This window comes from Elaeis guineensis, chromosome 1 (assembly GCF_000442705.2).
Source record: "Elaeis guineensis isolate ETL-2024a chromosome 1, EG11, whole genome shotgun sequence".
Taxonomy (NCBI): Eukaryota; Viridiplantae; Streptophyta; class Magnoliopsida; order Arecales; family Arecaceae; genus Elaeis; species Elaeis guineensis.
Window position 1 is genome coordinate 99631961 of NC_025993.2, and position 22361 is coordinate 99654321.

At 35.2% G+C, this 22361-nt stretch overlaps 1 protein-coding gene and 1 non-coding gene across 4 annotated transcripts; one reads left to right on the plus strand and one right to left on the minus strand.

Moving 5' to 3' along the window:
- The first annotated feature begins 735 nt into the window (after nucleotides 1-735).
- TRNAY-GUA (transfer RNA tyrosine (anticodon GUA)) lies at nucleotides 736-820 on the plus strand. The gene is given in 2 exon segments: nucleotides 736-772; nucleotides 785-820. It is a non-coding gene; the product is annotated as a tRNA-Tyr (tRNA).
- Nucleotides 821-12787: 11967 nt separating this feature from the next.
- Nucleotides 12788-20849, minus strand: LOC105060734 (poly(A)-specific ribonuclease PARN). Of its 3 annotated transcripts, none has more exons than XM_010944539.4 (7): nucleotides 20412-20849; nucleotides 18284-18414; nucleotides 17595-17923; nucleotides 16244-16357; nucleotides 15403-15529; nucleotides 14931-15195; nucleotides 12788-13856 (listed from the first exon to the last, which is right to left on the minus strand). In XM_010944539.4, exons 1-7 carry the CDS (start codon nucleotides 20768-20770, stop codon nucleotides 13031-13033), a joined length of 2151 nt encoding a protein of 716 aa, XP_010942841.1. In that variant the 5' UTR covers nucleotides 20771-20849; the 3' UTR covers nucleotides 12788-13030. The 3 variants fall into 3 exon arrangements, with proteins under 3 accessions (XP_010942841.1, XP_019701436.1, XP_019701437.1); XM_019845877.2 differs by having other exon boundaries at nucleotides 17595-17904; nucleotides 20412-20432; XM_019845878.3 differs by having other exon boundaries at nucleotides 17595-17940; nucleotides 20412-20430.
- Nucleotides 20850-22361: the final 1512 nt, after the last annotated feature.

The window sequence follows — 22361 nt, forward strand, 5'->3', positions numbered from 1 at the left end:
TGGCTTTTGTTATTATTAAGCTTTTACATTTTGTAGTTGCTACTAAACAATTCTGATGAGAGGTTTCTAATCGTTTCTTTGCCATCATAGTCACAAACTTCGAATTTGGATTAATTCAACATGGCCAACTTGTCAAACACTTACAAATTGAATTCTTGAATCCCTTGCATTAGAAAATAAAAATGTGTTACTAGCTTGCAGTAATTAGTGAATCCAAACGAAGAGTGGTGTCACTAAAAAAATCAGATAATGATGGTAAAGGCATTCACTAATTCGTTCTTATAGGTTTTTTATTTTCCCTAGTATGAAATTTGATATGTTAGAAAAAATGGAATTTGAAGATGTTTCCGTGATGAGGGATATGATAAATGGCTGCATAGCCTACAGTATCATGTGCTTGAGATGGATTGTCTAAAATTGAAACCAAAGGCCGTAATTGCTAAGATTTTGTGCAACTTTTATGAAGTCAAGCGTAAAAAAGACTCTCAATATAATCTAAAAAAAGTTTGCAAGAGAATTCCTGCACTTTGTAGGAATTCTAACCGTGCCCTGATTTACGAGTATTTTAATGCAAAGTACATATCTTGATAAGATACACTTCCATCCTCATTGTGAAGTCTCTTTTACTTGTGTTGCCAGCAAATAAGATCCAAGAAGGTTGGTAGGTATCGTGTTAGTCAAAATGGTCAAAACTGATAGCTTTCTATAAATATAAAAGCAACACGTCTGTCACAACCGACCTTAGCTCAGTTGGTAGAGCGGAGGACTGTAGTGTTGCAGATCAATCCTTAGGTCGCTGGTTCGAATCCGGCAGGTCGGAATATTTTTTATGCTGGTAAATGTTAAGGAATTTCCATACTTTTATTATAATGGGAGAAAGATCATAAACAATTCCCTAAGACCCCCCATATGGTAGGCTTAATCATCCAAGATGGAGAAATCCTTTGGTTTCATATATAGTGGCTAAGGCATTGGATCCTCCAATTCGCTAATGGCGTCTCTATTTTTTTTGAGGACGGTCGATTGCTCGAGGAGTATCCGTAGTTAGGTGTTTTATTATGCAAGTAAACTATCGGAAGTCCACATGGAAAAAAGCTAAGCACCTAAAAGGTTAAAAACACTACACTAAAATGACAAGCCATATAGGTTGACAGCATTAATTCCAACTCAGGCCAGGGTAGCATGATCAGTATCTCCCAATTCAATTTCTAAAATAGTAGCCTAGTACCAAACTGCACTAGAAATCCCATAACAAATAGTAAATTCAATCTGATAACAATATCAAGAAGCCTAAACGCATAACCAAATCATAAACAAAGCCATCTAATCAAATGTTTGAAGTCCCCTAACAAGCAAATAAACAGCCAAATATCTCTAAGCAAACAACAAAATAACTGAGGCAACCCCAAGGGCTGCCATGATAGCATAAGATTCAGCAGCAGTCTTGAATGCGGCATTCGACCCTGGTGATCCCTGCGGGCCTGACACCGAGCCGGAGCCGGAGCCGGAATCTGAGCCCGAGCCCGAGCCCGAACCTGTGCCCTGGTCGCCACCTGGCTGGGGAGATGGTGCATGCCCCGGGCCCGGGCTAATGATCACTTCTGGGTGCACCATGACACGTACGATCATCCTCTCCCCGGCCTCGCAGCGGCCAGGCTCCCCACTGATGAAGTAGAAGAAACCATAGCGATCAAACCTGAACGTGGTGTTGCCATCATTAAACTTAAAAAGTGGCTTTGAAGTGTTGCAGTGGTTGTAGTCTCCGTGATCCACCACCAGCACTGAGTCATTCTCGTACTTGAAATCTACAATGTTAAAAAGAAGCCATAAGTCTATAGCATATATATTGAAATCAAACTAACAGTTAATTCATTATTATTGCGTTAGTGTTCCAATGAATGAACTCTTTCCAGTGTCATTGCGAATGTGTTTATATTTCTAAACACTAAAATCATTAAAATGTACTACTATATATCTCAAAATCTAGCAGTACTTCTATGTAGTCAAGCAAAACAGCTTACACAAAGAATCTCCAACATGGAACCGGTTTCTCGTGGCCCAGTGGTTGTAGGTCTCTGACTCGTTACCGGTGGGCAGCGTCCATCCCCTCGGTCCTCCGACACGGAACTCATGAGTGGATATTGTGGAGATGAATAGCAGAGAAGTTGAGAGGAAGAAGATGAAGTTGAAACTAATAGACGAAAGAGTAGCCATTTCTGGAATCAGCAAAGGAGAAGAAGAAACTATGCTTCAGTATGGCTTGTAATAGTTGTGGGAAGGAAGAAGTGGACTGTTTTAAAAGGAGGGAAGGAGGGAGCAAGGGCAGTTAAGTTAGTTATATAGTTTCCTCCGTTGGATGAGGCTAAAAGGGAGTGGTAGAGGGGGAGTGGGGTGTACGTGAGAGTGGTGGCAGTTGATATATATGATGACTGTGGTAGAACATGCTTGACCTTTCTAGGTGGTTTGGTGGCGTTGAACAGGTCAGAGCAGGGTAATTTGGTCTTTGAGAAAAGATTACGTGGTCGTGTTTTTAGTTCTGGTTGGATTTGGGTTGGGTATGTGTTTTTTTATGACCAGTACTATGTATGTTTGGTTTTTTGAACAGATTCGAACTTGGGGATTAATTGAATTTTAAATCAGTTATAGGTAACTAATAGAATCCAAGCACCGTTCTCTTGGTCATTATGTTGTGCTATGCGCACCCATGTCGACCTTTTGGCTGCATGGAGCTCAGGCACGCGTGCATGGCGATCCAATGGGAACCCAAGAACAAAAGATGTTACCATGACCAAATGTGGAGGCCTTGAAACCAGTTCAATTTGGACCTGAGGAGGAGAAAATGGAAGCAGTGCATAGAGGTTAGGACTGGCTATGAAAGAGTAACGAGTGCCAAAGCATGCAAGTTCCACATAGTGACACCGTGGAACTGAGATAAAACAGAGCCGGCGCAGAGGGCTATCGCAAAATGAACAACACCAAGGCTAACCTAAACACAGTTCCCAGCATCAGGATGGACCTGTACATATCCAAGCTGAGAACCCAAAAGATATTAATGACTTCGTTGGGCAAATTTTGGTAACACAGGTTTCAAAGAACTATATTTCCTGCACAATTTATTTAGGAAACATATGGTTTGCCTCTTCCCTTGTGGTTGTGGACAATGTGTGTGCATTTATTTCCCCTATTTAATTAGCTTTGAATCAATTCAACTTGGTTGATACTGGAGCAAATTACAAAGAAACAATCGTTGTCGATTATACATAAAAGGACAAAGTATATGTATTTATCTATTTATTTATTTATTGGTTTTGAGGTGGAGGAGAAGGAAAGAAGGGGTGAGGTGGCGTGGCTCTTATACAAATATATAGCACCACACTACAATAATCACACAACTAAGAAGGAATAGATGGGACCAAATCCCAAATTCTGAATTGGTATGATTTGCAGCATGTGATGCAACATAATTTGCTGCACCATTAGCCTCCTATAAACATAAATTGCGTTATCTGATCCCATCATAAAAATCAATTTTCTTCGATCCATCAAGATAGGATGTGAGTCATCATAGAAGATCGACAGTCTAGACGTTCAATCGACCATAAAGACTTAGCCTTTTTAAGCTCCTCTCAACTATGCTAGTCAAATTGCAATGTCGTAGAGATGACATTCTCCAAAAGCTGCTAATGAAGAACCCTAATTATGGATAACAAAACTAACTCCACTACCCACACCACTATCTAGTATGCTATTGTTGAAATTGATCAAGGAAGCTAGGAAGTAGATGCTCCCAACTGTGAAATTGATTACCTTGGAGGCACAGTTTTCTCTAGCTATTAAGGACCATTGGGCATCATTAGCATGAATGAATTTAGAGGTATGTGATTGAGCTTTCATGAGTGTAGCAAGGAGAGACCCTAAACCATATCCTCAAACATGCAGTTGTTTCTAAACAACCAAATAGGGTAAATAATAAAACAAATAACAATCATTTTACTAAATATCTTATTGCTTCATGACTTATCCTTTAGATGCCCTGGCAAAGTATCCAAAGATTACTAGGGAACAATAGTGGTGCTAAGGTTTGAGGCAACCTACCACACATTGCTGCCTCTCGAGCAACATAGGAGAACATGACTGAAAGTCTCATCAATTCTTGGGAAACAATAGCAATGATAGGGGATATGCATCCCTTTATGGTATAGCATATATCAGTATAGAAGGTGATCCTGAGCCATTTTCTAGAGTAGAAAGGCCACTCTTGAATGAACCCCAAGTTTCCAACCCAAACAATATTTTTGACCACTAGAGGAGTTGGAAATAGCAGCTTGTGCGAGTCTTTATATTTAACTTTGGAGCAAAAAGAGCCTTCCCAACCTAACCTATCCAGATACCATGATGCGGGGACTGCCATGGAGATGATTCTTCCAATCTAGCACTCACCAAATATATTTCATTTCTTTTCACCATCTAAAAAGAGATTCATAACTCTCATATTCTCCAATCTACCAAAATCAATGGTTGTGGGAATCCAAATAAGAGGAAGAGTTGAGAACTAGAGATCATGGAGAATATGGACCTACCATCACCAAAAGAAGTTTGTTTGAATAGATAAAGGCAAGATTAAAATACCTGGGTCTCTTACCAACTCAGCCAATTGGTGAGAATAACAAATAATACTCATTTTATACACATGGGATAAGGATTTACCAATTAGCTATTATGTAGTGCTTCTTTTGGCACCAGCATTGGGGTCATATAATTACTTGCATAGTGATCTTTGTTTTTGGTGATAAGATCCTAAAATATATAATTCCAGTTAACATTCTTTCGCCAATAAAATTCTTCACCACCATTTTTCCAAGAAAGTAAAACTAAAGTCTATAAGGTTGATAACCGAGAATGCATTTCAATATTTTCTTTACAAACCACTCCCCATATAATAGAAGTTACCAAATGTAACTATTAACAATCAAAATATTACTCTTTTGGATAAAATGATGCAAAACTCCATCAATTTTTGTGGTTACCCATGATGAAAAGGCAAAAATATTGGTAGACAAATGTATGGTATTATGAAATTAAATTAGTCAAATAAATACTTAATTAAAATTTTCAATTAATGTGATCATCCAATCATTTTTAAAAAATTGTTGATCCTATGTGCTCCTAATTTATCGTGTTGGATGTGAAGGAGTGGTTGGTATGCTAGGTCAATCCTTGCCTAATAAGTTAATGCTAATGCTCTACTGATAGACCAATAATCTAGACTTCTAGGTTCAACATTTTAAAAGAAAAGGACTTTCACAAATTTAGGTTGAAGCAAAACATACTAGATAGATGCATACATAAAGATAAAAAGTATGCTCTTAAAATAACGTTCTTTTTATAAATAAATGAAAGTTATAAGATATTGCTTCATCATTGGGCATGCCATAGAAAGACAAAAAAGATGGATAAAACACATATCAGATTGGATGGTCATTGCAACGGGACCACCAAAATGTACCATTTTGACTTGATTAGGATAAGTAGTGTAGTTTTTGTTATTAATATATTAGTTAGGTTCTTTTGCACCATGGTGCTGTGTAGCTTTCATATTAAGTGAGGTGATTATATTCATCATGGTGTTTGACCTACTTGATGGTAGTGTTCCCAATATGATTATTTTGTGATGGATGCACTTACTGATGTGGCCCATATGTGCTTATTCTTTCATATTAAAATTTGATAGGACATGTTAGCTCCACTAACAATAGCTTAACAAGCGAGGAAACTTGCATATCTGGATCATGTTCCTTACTATAGATGCAACTTCATAATATTTCATCACATATCACTCCTTGAATGGCTTTGGTTGGGATTTGAAATGATGGCTCCATTAATCCAAGAGCAAACATTTGCACTTAGATGCAAAACTTGATAAATGTGCTATATTTTCCCACTTCTGCAATAAAACAACATGGCTTCAATGTTTCTTATGTTTGAATGATATGTTGCATTTTATGTTAATGTCTGCATTAGACACAATAACCCCTAAATTCATGCACTATTGCTTGTTAATTTACCACTAGTGAGTCCATACATTTTGTCATAAGTTTGGATTAGTACATGAGTTGAATTTTGGATTAATGATCTTCATGCTTTATATTCAACATTATTGCAAAACTATTCAAACCTACATCACATTCTCAATTCCAACAAATCAAAGAAACTTTAGAAAATTTTATGTCAACCCTAATGACTTTTAAAAATTAAATTAAGATTCTCAATGCTTGTCAATAATGCCAATAGAAAAAGAATACAAATGTATCTTGCTAGTTCATGGAGTAATAAAAATTTTTATGCTGCCAAATTTTGGTAAGAAATTTAGTTTATCTTATTATATATCTTTCAAAATCAAACTTCATTCAGAAACTTTTCTCCCCACTTCCATCAACATTGTAAAATGATGCTGTTTTGTTGTTATCATTTTTTTTTATAATAATAGCCATTAATAGTCATTGCACCTTTTTTTCAATACTAGATAAACCTAGTTTAGCAAGAGCAAAAATAGGTAAGTACCAGCTACTATTTCCATCTCAACAAAAAATAATGATCATTATGGACTGGATTGTTATTGAAATCTTGCAAAAAGGAGAAAAGAAAATGAATGGCCATCACTATTATATCTTGGGACAAACATTGATAGCGATCTTCACACTTCACATTCAATATTGTTGCCAAATAATTCAAGCATACATCACTTTCACACCCCCCCCCCTCTTCCCCCAAACACAAACTTTTGGAAAATTTCATTTGAACCATAATGCCATTGACAACATTAGAAAATAAAAATTAAGATTATAAATCCATGTCAACGTTGCTAATAGAAAAAGATGTCATTCACAAAATAAGAATATATCTGGGTAATTCATGGAATAATAAAAATGTTTATGTTGCAATATTTGGGGTAAGATTTGATTTATCATGTCATATATTTTTTTCAAAATCAAACTTAATTAAGATACTTTTTTCTCTATTTCGATGATAGTTGTGAAATGATATTGTTCTGTTATTATTAACTATTTTTATTATTATAATAGCTATTAATAGTCATTATAAGTCTGTTTTAATTCTGGATAAATCCAGTTTAGCTAGAGCAAAATTGGATAAGTTCAACTATTGTTTCCACTACAACAGAAAATAATGATAATGGAGCATGTCTTTTAGTGAAATTTTTAGAAAAAACAAAGAAGAAAACAAAAGGTGGCTACCATTTAATTTTTTGGGCAAATATAAAATGATAGCCAAATATTGATAAATATCTTACATGGCTTCACATTCACACCCCACGCCCCCCACCCTCACCAAAAAAAAGAAAAAAAGAAAGAAAAACTTTTGTTTGAACTCTAATGCCATTGATAACAAGAAAAAAATAAAATTAGGATTCTCAATTCTTGCCAATATTGCTACTAGAATAAGATGGTATGATTCACAAAATATGAATATATCTAGCTACTTCATGAAACAATAAAAATGTGTATGTTGCCAAATCTTATATAACGAAATTTGATTTATGCTGTCATATATTTTTCAAAATCAAATTTCATGAAGATTCTTTTTTTTTTCTTATTTGCATGATTATTATTTATTTTTTACAGCGATGACTATCAACAGTCATTTTTTTAGTATTTATCCAAAAAAAATCCAATTTAGCTAGAGACGACAAACGGCTATTATTTCCATTATAACAGAAAATAATGATTATGGAGTGGGTCAGTTATTAAAATCTCATAAAAAAAGAAGGAAGGAAGCCAATGGCCACCACCATTTAATCCCTAGCATGAACCCACCTCAATCCAAAGGTGAGCATCATGAATTTTGTTACATTAGAACTTGACCAGCTCACGAGGCCCATGATGCAACATCTGATCACCTCCTCCTGTAGTCCCAACAGGGTCCCCACCTCACAACCTGCGACAACCGGTCACCATCACAAGCCTCTCCAATTTTAGCCCACCATTTATGGCCTCCTTCCCCTCCCTGCCTTCTAATTAAACCCCCTCTGGCCAAAAGGCCGTTTTGGGAGCGCATTTAAAGGCTGCCAACCCATAACCGTAACCAATTCCTGATGGTATCTGCCTCCCTCCCCCTCTCTCTCTCTCCCCCCTCCAGCAACCGTCACTGCCAGTTGCATTCTTTTAGCACACTGGGCAGGACCACTACTTGACTGGTTTTGGCCGGTTGTCTTCATTGCAAACCGTCTCCACCTCTCATGAGAATTTCTATATAAGCAGGGCTTTCTATATGGTCATTTTAATATGTATACCAGTTCTAGCCTCTCATCAAATTGTCTTCATAAGCATGCCTCCCTCTCTGTCTCTCTCTATGGTTCATGGACTTGCTTGCCTGTTTGGTTGTTTCTATGGGTTTTCTTATTCTTCCTTTTCTCTTACTTTTCTCTTCACATTATGGTGGTGGTGTTTTTTTCAGGCTTTTGTCAAAACGCCATTGTTTAATTTCATGCAGTTTTAGATTACTCTATGTTGAACATGTGATCCATTTGCATCGGTTTAGTTGAGAGTGTTTTTGTTTTTGAGAAAACGTTTCTAACTTCTTCAAAACAACAAGTAGTTTTCACTTTCATCTCTTTAGATTAGTCTATGTTAACGTGGAAAGAGAGATTTTTTTTCAGTATAGGAAATATCCTTGAAAACGTATTTCTTTTTTTTTTTTTTTTTTTTTTCCTTTGTAGCTAGCATCCTATAGGTTAATCTGTATAAACATGGAAAGGTCTTTTTTCATTACAAGCATACGGTTGTGTATTTCAAAACAAATTTTCTTTTCTTTTTTTTTTTTTTTCAATCTTTTACTTACATCTGTTATATATGGTTAATCTATATGAACATGGAAAGAAGGATGATTTCAGCATCGAAAAATGGTTGCATATTTCTTTGAGCAAAATGATGGCATGTGCCTTCAAAAGTAATTTTTGGGAATCTTCTCTATTTCTTCTTTGGTGGTTTGGAAATGTTAAAGATTAATTATGATGTAATGATATGTTACTTGGAAGTGTTGTTCTCCCTTTTTTGTATTGGGTTTAGCGTAAATTAACCTTAAGGAGTCAACAATCGTAGGGGAGTTTCTCCAGCATTCAAACACAAGTTGCCACTAGTATTTTAGTTTCAGTCATATTTACAAGCATCCATACATGTACGCACACATAATAAGCATATAATGTATGGGTGTGTGTGTGTGTTTTTTTTTTTAATAAGGTAAATCAAGCCTGTAGATGAATAGAAAACTAATGTAAAGAAAAAAAAATCTACAGATACATAACATGAAATCATGCATATATTATAAGCATGAACAGTATATAATAGAGATGCGGGCATTCATGCACTTAACTATGATTTTCCCATAAAAAACCTTGATTATGTGGATATTCTTCCCTTAGTTATGCTGACGTGTAGGAATAGGATGGGTTTGTTTCATGATCTCCTGATGGCTGATTAAATCAGTGTACATTAAATGCCTTTGATGTGTGTCATATATATATATCCACATGCATGCATGCATGCATGCAATTATCTATATATATTTGATGGTGGTACTTTCTAATACAGGATGCAGAAGGGTGGATCTCTAGATGAAAGAGATGACAGAAGAGAGAGAGCACAGCCCCACATCGGCGAAAGAAGCAGGTTCGCCCTTGGGGGGATTGTGCTCTCTCTTCTTTCTGTCATCACCATCTCTAGGGTTTTTGCCTGTGCTTTTTTGAAGCCCTATTCTTCTTTGATATCCGTTGGTTAATTTACTCCTGGATTCACAGCCATCTTTTCAAGGTCTCAAGGTGAGGAATACTTCTTCAAATCTGTCCCTATTTTATTTCAGATATATATATATATATATCCAGAGTTAAATATAAGGATTCATCGACTGGTGTAGGGTTCAAATAGACCGGTTTCCAAATTGTATTTGGAGTAGTCTTGGGCACGCAGAAAGGAAGCCTCCATGATTTGCAGTTGTTGGTGGGGGTGTTTTCTTGTTTAATGTTCATCATTTTTCCTCTCTCTTATTTTTAGTAATAATAAAAATAACTTAATATGTGCTATTATGTCTTGATAAAAACACTTTTATTTCTAATTAATTGATCTTCGCTGTAAAAGCTGAACTCAGCAAGGCGTATTACTTTCTTAAAGATGGAACTCGAGATGTTAAAGTGAGAGAGAACAGGATACATGCATCTAACGGTGGAGACATGGAGTTGATCGTGTAGTTTTTATTTATTTATTTATTTTTGGTAGCAAGTTAAATTCGTCTTCTCAGGTGAACATGTACATGTATAATTTTTTATCTTCCTCTTTGGTTGTTTGTGCAGTAGAAATTTTGTTGCTCGATGAAGAAAATGACTTAACATTATATCTGTATGAATTATCTTAATGCCAAATTAATATCTCCCAAAAAGATAAAATAATTAGAAAAAACATACATATCTACATACATATATAAACATAGATATATGAACATGCATGCACTCATACAAATATATATATATATATATATATATATATATATATATATATATATATATATATATATATATATATATATATATATATATATAATTTTCCCTATAATGCGCTACATCAACTTTAATATAGAGAAATTTGATTCATTTTCTATGTTGTACTAGATTAGACCTGGTTGAAACTATGGGAGATCTCGATCCAACGACAAATAGAATGTGAATGTAGACTCTAGATCTAAACAATCTCTTTATATTAGGTTATGATCAAATTTCAATTCCATCTCTATTTTCAGTCAAACAAGGACATAAATCTTCGTTTGACTTCATGGCTCAGTTTAGGGCCATTTATGTTCTCCATCTCAAAGTGGTCGGCGTCCAAGTTGAGGAAAGTGACAACTTGTTATACTGGAATTAATAAATACGGTTCATGAAGTTGCGTTTGTTTTCTGGTAAATTCACCAACAACCAGTCAGCTCGATCTGCTTGAGTTAAATAACTGGCATGAGCCTTAATATAATGGTCACACGTTTTTTTGGGCTGGTGGACGCCTGGTATCTTTTTTTCCTCTGTGAGGGATTGACATCTATTGTTGCTGCCCTTGGGCATTCTAAGTAGATATATAATTCTGGAAAAATGTTACTACTAGATTTAAATGGTTTATTAATTTCGACATTTGCAAACTTACCTGTATACATACAGTGATTTATAAAATTTAAAAACTTTTAGGGTATATCATGCGGCCATCATCGCTAGGATCATTTGTTGTCAAGTGTTTCAGAAAATTCAAATGATCATTACGATTTTGCCGGCTAATTATATCAAACATTGGTTGAAGGTCATGTATAAAGTTTCATGAGAAGTTTAATCTGACACTACCATGGTAGATTTCAGAGGGAAAGAAGATATTTCAATGAACTAGGTTGAAACTTTGGAAGGTCAATACACATATAGCAGTTGATATTAGAAATAACCATCAACAACTATCTGGGATCGGCATGGTGATTATTTATATATTACATCAACATGATATCTACTGCGGGAATTTTGGACTTTTGACATTATTAGATAAATGTTATGCAGCTGCTCGTCATATAAGTACTTTAATAATCTAATGTGATTTGTAAATGCAATTGTTGCACGTCTTTTACTACTATGTGCTTCAGGAACTACTATCAGAAATGCATTTCCATAAGGTTCGATGCTTGGAATTGAAAGATCTGAAGGCTAATTTGCGAGCATATGGAGATCTCCGTGTGTAAGTGGCATGATTGCAGTACTAAATGTGTCATAGAATGCTAGTTCGGTTGCTGACTTGCTGTAAGTTTGGCAATGCAGAGAATTAAGCAGCAGTGTCCCTCCCTAGAGAGATCTAACACAATTCCCCTTGCGAGAGGGGAAATATTTTAACTTCTAATTGAGCTTAAGATGGACATTATGGAATCTTTAACGGACCAAGTCATGGAGACAATAAGGTTCTAGCCAGCACTTGATTTGGGCCGGACTTCTAGAGCAAATGACTCATCGTGTGCATTCTAACAAGCTTAATACTAGTATCTGCAATAGTACTGCTATTTCCCGCATGTTGAAACAGCATTCACATCATCATCTTTCTTCGATTGTTAATTGAGGTCCAGAAAGCGCTCCCTCTTGCTCTCTAATTTGAGAAAACCACAAGTACATGTAATGAAAAATAGTGCATTTGTAAACCCTCCAAACACATCATCATTAGAAGGCAGAGTCTCATACCTGATTTGAACACTGGACACATGAAAATCAAAATATTGCAGCAGTTATATGTAAACAGTGCATCCTCATATTTACAGAAATTTTTGCAGCGAAAATGGAGCACATACCTTGCTGATAGCTATGCTTTCAATCGTACAGGTCTCCATTTAATAGCAGGAAACAAATTAGCTTAACCTGGAAAGGTTTTGAGGGTCATCTTCAATTGCACAGGTGCATCTTGATTTCATTTGAGGTCTATGCATGGAAACTAGGATTTATAGAAGTTAAAAAGATCCCCATCCAAACCAGCCTTAAGGTTCATCATTCGTATGAATAATGGTGGATATTAATAAAGAAAAGCAAGAAGCCAATTATATTCCGATCATAATATGGGCAAAGGTAGAAAATTTAATTCACCAAAATAAAAGGTAGAAAATTATGATTGCCAGTGAAGCTATTGACCGTGAGGTATCTTTATTTGTAGGGCAACTTTTCAACATTGTTGCAGAAGGATTTTGATTCAAGAGACTGAGGAACTGTGAAAAACAAAGCTCCAAAAGATAAAACTTACATATCTGAAATTCCACTAACTTCGAAATACAATACCATAGGTGATATAGATCTTTGGTGAATGCATCAAAAAACCAGCACCATCTTAGAGAGAAGGCAATCAATAACGAGTGAGACATTCCCATTCTACAAACAAATCACCCTCAAGTTGCCTGATAGTAATACAATAGACAATCTCGGGTAAATGGGATACAAAATGCCCTGCAGCCTGTCTACGAGACATCATCATGTACTTCTGACCTGCTTTACAAATAATGAATTGGAAGCATGTAAAGAATCTAAAATATCTTGACATGAAACTTGGTGATGAGATTGCCTTTTGGGATCATTTTTCTTTCCAGTAACCTGTTTCACAACAGGCAAACCATCTCCTGGTGCATTTTCAGTATTACTAGCAAATTTCTGGGTTTCCCCACTCCCATTTTCCACTTTGGTCTTCCATCTGATGCCAACTGCTTCAGCTTGATCCACAAACAAAACCTTTGATACAGAAGAGCTGCATATATCCCTATATGTCTCATAATTGGCAGCACACGTGTTGCCACCTTCCAATAGCTTTGCAAGAGGGTGCAACACCGATATTGGGTCATCATTGCTCTCTAACTTATACTTCAAAATCAAAAAATCATTCACTAACTCCTCCTTGCTGAACTGAATAAGTGCAGCAGTTGAATCTAGGAAAAAAATTGATGTGATGGAATCTCGACCAAAAACTTTACATACACACTCCTTCAAATCCTTAGGCTTGATATTAGATGGAAATCCCCAGACAAGCACAATGTTTGAAAACACTATCTGAGGATATCTACGCTTGTAACTTGAATCAGGATTCTCCATTCCTGTACTCAGATCAATGACTGTTCCACTGTTCCAGCTGGGGTATAGAAGATTCATATAGTTCTGGATCTTATCATTTTTGGAAAAATCAATTGATTGTGAGTGGAGTTCAAATTTCATGCCCAAGTGACTGCACGCCTGAGCAAACACACATCCAGTCATAAAAGCATCATACCCTGCTTCATGCTTGGCACCTGAGTTAAAGCAACATGACCTGCAGGAGAAACACAAACAGAAACCCAGAATTTTTACTTAGTCAAATTTGATTGATGAACTCGGGCAATGGAACAATCAGAATATTGTGATTATAAGTTGGCTGAGCTGTACAACTAATCAGAAACCTGGGGAAAAGCCATCAAGTAGGCTGGTTAGCTACAGAGTTAAGAGCACAACACAGATGGGTCATTGGGCTATTTTATCTTTTTCCTGTTACCTTTTGCATGACTAGTCAAAAGCACTACAAGAAAAGACATTTAAATAACAAATCACCAGCTAATACCATAAAAGCAAATAGAAAAGCAGACACTATGCCTGCATCACTAGGCAATATAGATGCCTCCTAAACTATGAGGACAGGCCACTCAATAAAGCACTGAGCAACAGAAAATGCTGCGTCTTCTATGTCTTATACAGTAGTAACTGTTTCAATCTCTACAAGTCAAAAAAAGGATCTCCTGCAGGTATTGTTTTAATCATCTCTATTATGTGAAAAATTGATGCATAATGCATGTTTTCTTACTGCACATCTATATGCAGATATACACACAAACACTATGGTTGTGAACTTTTTCCACTGTGCTGAAAAGAGAGCAAGACCGCATAACACAATTGGCAAGCCTATGAAAATTGGTTTTTGCAGCCATACACGTAAGTTTTCTACAGAAATGCAGAAACAAAATTTTCTTTTTTCCCCTACAATGGAGAATAGTAACAAGTAGATGCAAGAATGGTATTTTGATATACATTTGTAAGCAGTTATTTTTGGTAAACAATGACTTGAAACTATGGCCAAATGAAGATCATTGTTACTTTGGGTCAAAATGTGATGGAAGGGCCGAGGTGTGCACGTTATGCCTTTTCAGATTCAGATTCAAGGTGAATAAGAACAAAAGAGAGGGAGGGGGGGGGGGGTGGGGGGGAGGAGAACAAATACCAAATTCATAAATGCCATTTGCATTAATAATCTAGAAGTATATACTATCAATAATATAAGCAGTTACATGGAACATGTACAATGGTACTCACAGAATGAGAAATATTTCCACAAAAAGGAGCATGAAGAGTATACCCAGTTTCATCTGCTTGAACCTCAACTTTCACATAAGAATTAGAAGCAACATGCTGGGATGGAGAGGAAACTCTAGGGCACAACACTGAAAAAGCTGAAGAGAGTGATTTGCTACTCCTTTTCATCAGATACTGAATTATATGGCTGGAGTTCAGGAGATGCTTGGTGTCGATTATGCGTGGCAAGTTTTTGTGCACAGCTAATGCAAATTCGACCATTGATGAAGGGAGAGGACCAAAAAATTTGCAATAAATATGTGCAATATCTGTTTCATGTGAAAGAAGTGACTGAGAAAGACATGGTAGATATATGTGCATATATAACAATAATTTGAGAAAAATGGTGACAATGCTACCACCTAAGGTCAAAAATGGGACCTTCCCCCAGCTTACATGCTGATGACAGGTGGCAACCAACAGAACACTGTATCGTTAGCAACAGGTGCAAATACAGTTATATAAAAGAGATGTACCTAAAAAACAATTGTGACCAACAATCAGTTTTTCTTCTGATGTGAGAAGATCTATAACATGGCGAAATCCCACAGCTGACCTAACCCTTGCTCCTGTAGTCTTGAGTAGATCTTCCTGGACCTCCTTCTGTGACATAGGAAGAACAATTATTACTATATTTGTTATGCAGAAACAAAGAAACAAATTTAGAAGACAGGGTTCCTAAAATTAGTTGCTTTCTTGTCCTACATAAAGGAAACAACTAACAATATCACCATGAAACAACTACTTGAAATAATTGGACGTTTCTTTAAATTAATAGTTTCAATTTTCTTATACCATCCAAAATAAGAATTGCAAGTTCAGATTTAGTGTAAGGTTCAGTATATGAGAACTCTAGCTCTTAGTTTTCAAGACCATAAGGTTCTTGCTGGAACTTACTTTTCCCTTTTGCAAGGACTACATTAGCTGCATCAATGAAAATGCTCAATTCACACAAGATCTGGTAGATTTTTTTTTTTGTATCAAATTAGTAAACACAATCATTCGGATGCACAACGAAAGAAAATCTGACACCAACTTCTTTTCAATGGTGAAATAATAGAGCTTCCAGAGTCCAGACCATATAGAAATTTCATTACCTAGAAGAGTAAATTTATAATTTTTCATGGGAAAAATTTTTTTTCCAGCAAAGTTATCTACCATCCAAAAACAGAAATTTGCCTGCAGAATGGCTAACATCATATAACCTGATACTGGCTGATCAATTTAGGAATTTGGACTAAAGATTGAATGGGAACAGATGTAGTTGGCCAACTTATAATAAAAACCAAATATTTTGCATTCTTTTTTGTATCATACTCTGAGAGATGCCTTGTCCTCCTCGGAGTCTGTGTATACTACTATCTTTCTCCAAGTGGCATTTTCATCAACAGAACGGACGTATACAAGGTCTTTGAAGTGCTTTCTTAAAACCTGTGGACTCAGAAACAAATAGTCAACAGAATCACATGATAATACATTTCAGAATATAAACTTAAGTAGCCATGCTGTTATGAAGAAAGAAAAACATCATTTCTACAATCTATAGTTGGTGAAAAAGAAAAGTTGATCAAGTAAAGAATTCAGAGGATTTTAACTGCCGCTCAATATCTTAGTATCAGTATGTTTCTTGAACTTTAGGCTATTCATTGATATCTGGTTTTACAGCCATTGATTGCCTAAAAAACCTCACTGATTGGAATGATTGTCATAAATGATAGGACAGGTAGAAATCTTTGTGAGTGAATAGCATCTACCATCAGCCTTTTCCTCAACAACCACCATGCCCTGTATTGTGGCACTTTCCTTCCATATTTAATGCATAGTGAATATGATGCACGTGCTTGCAGTGAATGAGCTGGGAAAAGTTTGTAACAGATACTGCACTTCTACAAAAATAGCTGCGGGCCCATTTGAGTATGATATCTAATATTGTGATTAGAGTTGGAAAGATAAACCTCACTTTTTGAAACTGGAGATGAATCATGCATTATTACATCAAGGACTGTAATCAAATAGGTATAACTTAAAAAATCCCGATGTCTATTGCCATCTTTCATCAGCATAATTCTAATCACAAATTAAATCATAAACATCACCAGATATTGTTTTGGTGAAGAGGCGAACATGATGGATTCCAATTTTATTTGGATCAAAATCAGATTATAGAAACTATGATTTTTTTTTTTCTGGGGATATCATAGAATCGAGAGAAACAAAGACCCAAAATCACCAAGCCAACAAAAGAACAGAGCCCAATACATATTGCAATTTAATCTAAATGCAGAATAACATCACTGAAATACTTATCATGCAATCTTGGGAACATATCATGTAAGAAACTAGGATGAACTGGCCATGCTAAAACCTGGACCTTCAAAATTGCAGCCAAATTGATATCATAACCAAGAAATAAATGCATAATTTAATTTTGATGGAAACATTAAAATTGAAGAGAGAGTGCCAGAGAATGGAGATGTATCATATAGTGTGTGGCAACTAGAAAGACTATCAGGTAACAAGTTTTGAAGATTAATGTGTAGACTACAGGGAAAAGAAGTTCTCATCAGAACTAGAAGAAAATCAAAATCACATAGAGACCTGTTCAATTCTCCAAGATATAGCCATGTCAATCATCTAACTAAATAAAATGTAAATCAAAATTAATTACCAGCTGAATCAACTTCAGTTGGTGGGAGCTGAAGCCATCCAGCAAAACTGCTGGGCGCATCTTAAAGAAAACTGTCCGAAATTGCATTTTATTACTATCAGAATTTTCCTCCAAAGGAGAGTTCTTGGCTGGACTCTTTATTAATTCATCACACCATTGGTGGAATCTGTTCTTCATCCGTTCAGTGAAAAGAAGATCAGCAGTACTCAATAATGGTATTTCTACATGCTCTTCCAGGTTATGTAAGGAATCATTGAATTCATCCTTGTATGCTGAAGATAAAGTTTGCAGAGCTTCTGCCTCTTGTGCTCTGGATAAATAAGATATTCCTGAGATTATCCAAATGCTGTAAATACATGAAGAATATAAGCATTTAACAGTATCTTGGTAATGAAGATTGATCAGGTGTGTGACCATAAGAACAATATAATAATTAACTACAATTGTGTCAGGAAGATCAACTAATATATATATGGCACTAGCACAATCGGCAGTAGGTGCTTCCATGCCACTAGACACTCTAACGGTAGGCCACGTATCACTATCTTCCCCAGTAACGTTGGCAGAAACTTGAAGATGCAGAATACAAAAAAAGATGAGCATCATTAATATATACTCTTAATTGAGACCATTATGCTAGCAATGCAAACTAAAAACTATCTGAAAACATGGAGCAAATTATTCCAGACCTTCATGTATACACGCATTGAAATCAAATTGATATCTGGCCAGAAAGTCCATTGAAGTTGTCTGGCAGAGAAATTCATATGATGGTCCATCAACTGGAAGTTCCTTCCGAGGAAATACATAGAAATTGTGCCTGCCAAGTAAAATAAGGGAGAACGGTAATCACAAAGGAAGCAGAATATATTGAAATGCCATCATAGAAGTACAAACAAAACATAAAAAAATGGTAGCAATCAGCAAATTTTTTTCATCATCAATCATTTGTCTTCCTAATGAGGGCTCTCAACATAGTAACCAAACATGTCTATTGATGATTAAGCAATAAGTCATCACTGACCACAGCTCAAGAATAGTCCATATGCAAGGGGGAAAAGAAAGCAATAGATCTTCTAAAGAACAGAAGCATAACAAGACAGAACAAATAAAAGAAGATAAAGTATAACTTCACACATAAAAGTAAAAGAAATAACTTTACATAGTAGACCTAATTCATCAAATGCACTTCACTAGGTGTGATGTAAGACAGTCATCCAAAGAAAACAAATGCTAGGAAGAAGCAGAGCTGAGAATACTTAAAAACAAAGCAACTTTGGTTATAGAATATTGAATTACAGTGTAGAACTAGCTAGATATCCCCTTAGAATGTTTCCAGCCATGGAGAATAAGGAGACTCCACCAAATGATAGCAAAATTTTAAGCCGCCCACAGAATATACCTATGTTCCTGAGTTGCATCAGCTGGTGAATAAGAAGATTGAACAAAATAATAAGATTCAAAAAAAAAGTTGTTGAATGTTGTACTATAGGTTGGTGTTTTGGCTTATAGATGGGTGCCTGAAAGAAAAAGATATGTTGCTATGTCAAGAAATCCTTTCTTTCCTCTTCATCTGGTCATCTTAGCTCATCCCAATTATACAAAAACCTAGAAAGGTTGCTCCTTGGTAATTTAAGCTTAAACTGAGTAACCAAGTAGCCTTCATTGCAGGCCCCACTTGTGTCAAAAGATTCCTTGGTTGAAAATATCAAAACCAATTCAAATGGTTGAAATTGTGGGGTTGATTGCTGATTCATAAGCCATCCATTAAATGAAACAATAATTGCTGGTTGCAATTTAAATTAAGCGTTAAAGCTAACCATTGAAATTATAACAAGTTTACAAGAAGTCCTCAAAGATATGCCAGCCATAATCCATGACTCTAACATGCTGACATAATCAATAACTCCCTGATCATGTGAATTGGATCACACAGTCTCTCTCTCTCTCTCTCTCTATGTGTGGTGTGTGTACGTGCGTGCGCGTGCGTGTGTGTGCATTACCGTGCACCTCTCCCTCCCTTATTGCATTCATCCCTACAACTAACAATTATTATCCCAATTGTTTGACATGGCAATCAACAATAACTATTAGAATTTGAGCATCACTTAGAAGACATATTATGTGAGAACACTTCCATTACAGTGTCCTTTGGTAAGAGAAATCCAATATACATGCAAACTTTCAAAGATTCCAATTGAAGTAACTATCACATCCTATCCAAACTGTGTGGTGTCATGTTCAAGTCTCACAAATGCCAAAACATTTGAGATGGAATTGATTCTGTGACGGAGGATGTCTGAGAAGATGTAAAAGGTTTTCAAAGGCGATGCTAAAGGGGCCTACATGGTAAAAGAGCAAGTTCTATCACTAAATAATTTATAATTATCTTGGTGTTTCCTACATACATTTTAAAAAAGTTTTAACTGTTGAAGGGATAAATTTTTGTGCCATGCAAGAAAACAACATAAGCTAATTATCAGAAATACGCTTTTGTTTCACATCAGCAACAACACAGGGATTACCATTCCGCTTATAGGCAACCATTTAGCAATAGTAGCCACTGGAAAAGCCTCCAAATCCGTAAGTTAAAGCTTCCAGCAGTTTATATGCAGCAAAACAATATCCAAACTCCAAAACTTATAAATAATTAAAAAAAAAAAAACTTTTTGAATAACAAGCAAAATGTTCCTTCCTACTCGCAAATCCCAGTTTTCTCTTACTTGCAATTGTACCACCAAATAAAGTTCCACTCTAAACCCTCGCCTACTAAAAGCCAAAACCCTAGCGCTTCGATTCAAGAAGAAAAGAACTCACGGGTGGGCGATGAAGGAACCCTTGGCCCCGTCCCACCGAAAGGGGCAGACCCCGACCTGTACCACGGCGAACTTCTCCACCGAATCCTTCACCTTGAGGTATCGGACGTCGGAGCGGTCGAACTCAAACGCATCCCTCCACGGGGCGCTCATGATGCCGGTCATCTCGAGATCGATGGCGACAAAGTCCGCCTCCCGGACCCGGACACGGAGCTCCTCCAGCGCCGGCTCGAAATTGGAGTTCGTCACCTTCTTCACGGCCACGCCGGTGGCGGAGGAGAAGCGGCGGCGGTGGACGTGGCGGGAGAAAGCTAGGGTTAGGGTTCTGGAGAAAGCCGAGACCAGCCATCGGCTCCTCATTTCCGCTGCATTGCTCTTCAAAACGCGGGAGAGATGGTAGGGAGGAGAAGCGAACCGGGGACAAGCGGGGTCTAATCATAGGGTTCGACACCGGCGTTTTTCTTGTTTTATTTTATTTTCTTATTTTATTTTGTTTATCTAATTTTAAGTTTCCCGATAGTTTTTTTTAGTACATATACAGGAACTAGCGGCTGTTTGAGAAAAGAAGGTGGGATTGGGAAAACGGTAAAAAAAATTAATAAAAAAATATTTAATTGAGTTTAAATTTAAAAATAATAATCATTTTGGGTAGAAGATCCTATTTAGCAGCAACTATTCAAATTGGATGAAATAATCTAATTATTTTTATAATTATAAAATAATATTATATTATTATAAAATAATACTATACTATTATAAAACAATACTACACTATAATAAATATAATACTATATTATTATAAAATAATATTATACTATTATAAAATTATATTACATTATTATAAAGCAATACTATATTATTGTAAAGTAATACTACAATAAAAAAGTACTACAGTATGATAATATAATACTATCTCATTATAAAAGAATATAATACTAATATAATATAATAAAATAATATTATATCATTATAAAGGAATACTATATTAATATAATATAATACTATCTCATTATAAAGAAATACTATACTAATATAATACAATAAAGCAACACTATATATTATAAAAGAATACTACATTAATATAATATAATAATATCTTATTATAAAGAAATATAGTATTATGATAATGCAATACTACAGTATTTTAAAGGATATAAGGGTATAAAGATAATTTCAACCAAAATGGATAGTTGCTTTTAACTTATATTTAAAATGAATAAGTATTTTTATATAAAACTCATTTGGAAAGCTACTTTTAAGCTAAAAATAGAGCTGGAGATTTATCTCTAATTCTCTAATAATAAAAATCTAATTTTTTTCAAAATATGAATATAAAAACTAATTTAGTTTATATAATTTTTTTTAAAAAAATTAAATATTTTTTTGAAAAGCTAATGTCTAAAAATAATGATCAGAAAAATAATTTTTGCTAATCATAGAAAAGTAATATATTTTAAAATAACTTATATTTGATTGAGTAAAGTGGTGTGACCATATCTATTATGCCCTTAATTAAGAGAAAAATCTTATTATATTTTATCTAAAATTTTATTAACTTTTTTAAAAAAATTATAGTCATTTCCAATTAATAGGAATTGAACTTCGCACGTTCCTTGTGGGTTTTTCTTAGGGGTGAAAGTAATCCGGATAATATTCATTCAGATCTATTTTTACTTTTTATATCTAAATTAATTTGGATGTGGATAAAAATTAAACATTCAATTAATATTTATATCTATATTTATATCTATTAAAAAAAAATAGATATGAATGTAGATATGGATAGACAATTATTCGATTGTATTCAAATATTCGATTCTATCTGTAACCCTATGCAATTTTATATAGCATTCATTAAATTTTGAAAAAAAATATAACTATATTAATATATTATTAATTTAATTTATTATTTATTTAATAATATCTTTGATTTTATAGTGAAAAAATTTAA

Excerpts from the sequence above, each read along its gene's own strand:
- LOC105060734 (XM_010944539.4), bottom strand. The coding sequence starts at position 20,770 with ATGAGGAGCCGATGGCTGGTCTCGGCTTTCTCCAGAACCCTAACCCTA. Across the intron at positions 15,530-16,243 it reads AGGACAAGGCATCTCTCAGA|AAGGAGGTCCAGGAAGATCT; the intron begins GTATGATACAAA and ends CCTATGTCACAG. Across the intron at positions 15,196-15,402 it reads TGGTCACAATTGTTTTTTAG|ATATTGCACATATTTATTGC; the intron begins GTACATCTCTTT and ends CACATGAAACAG.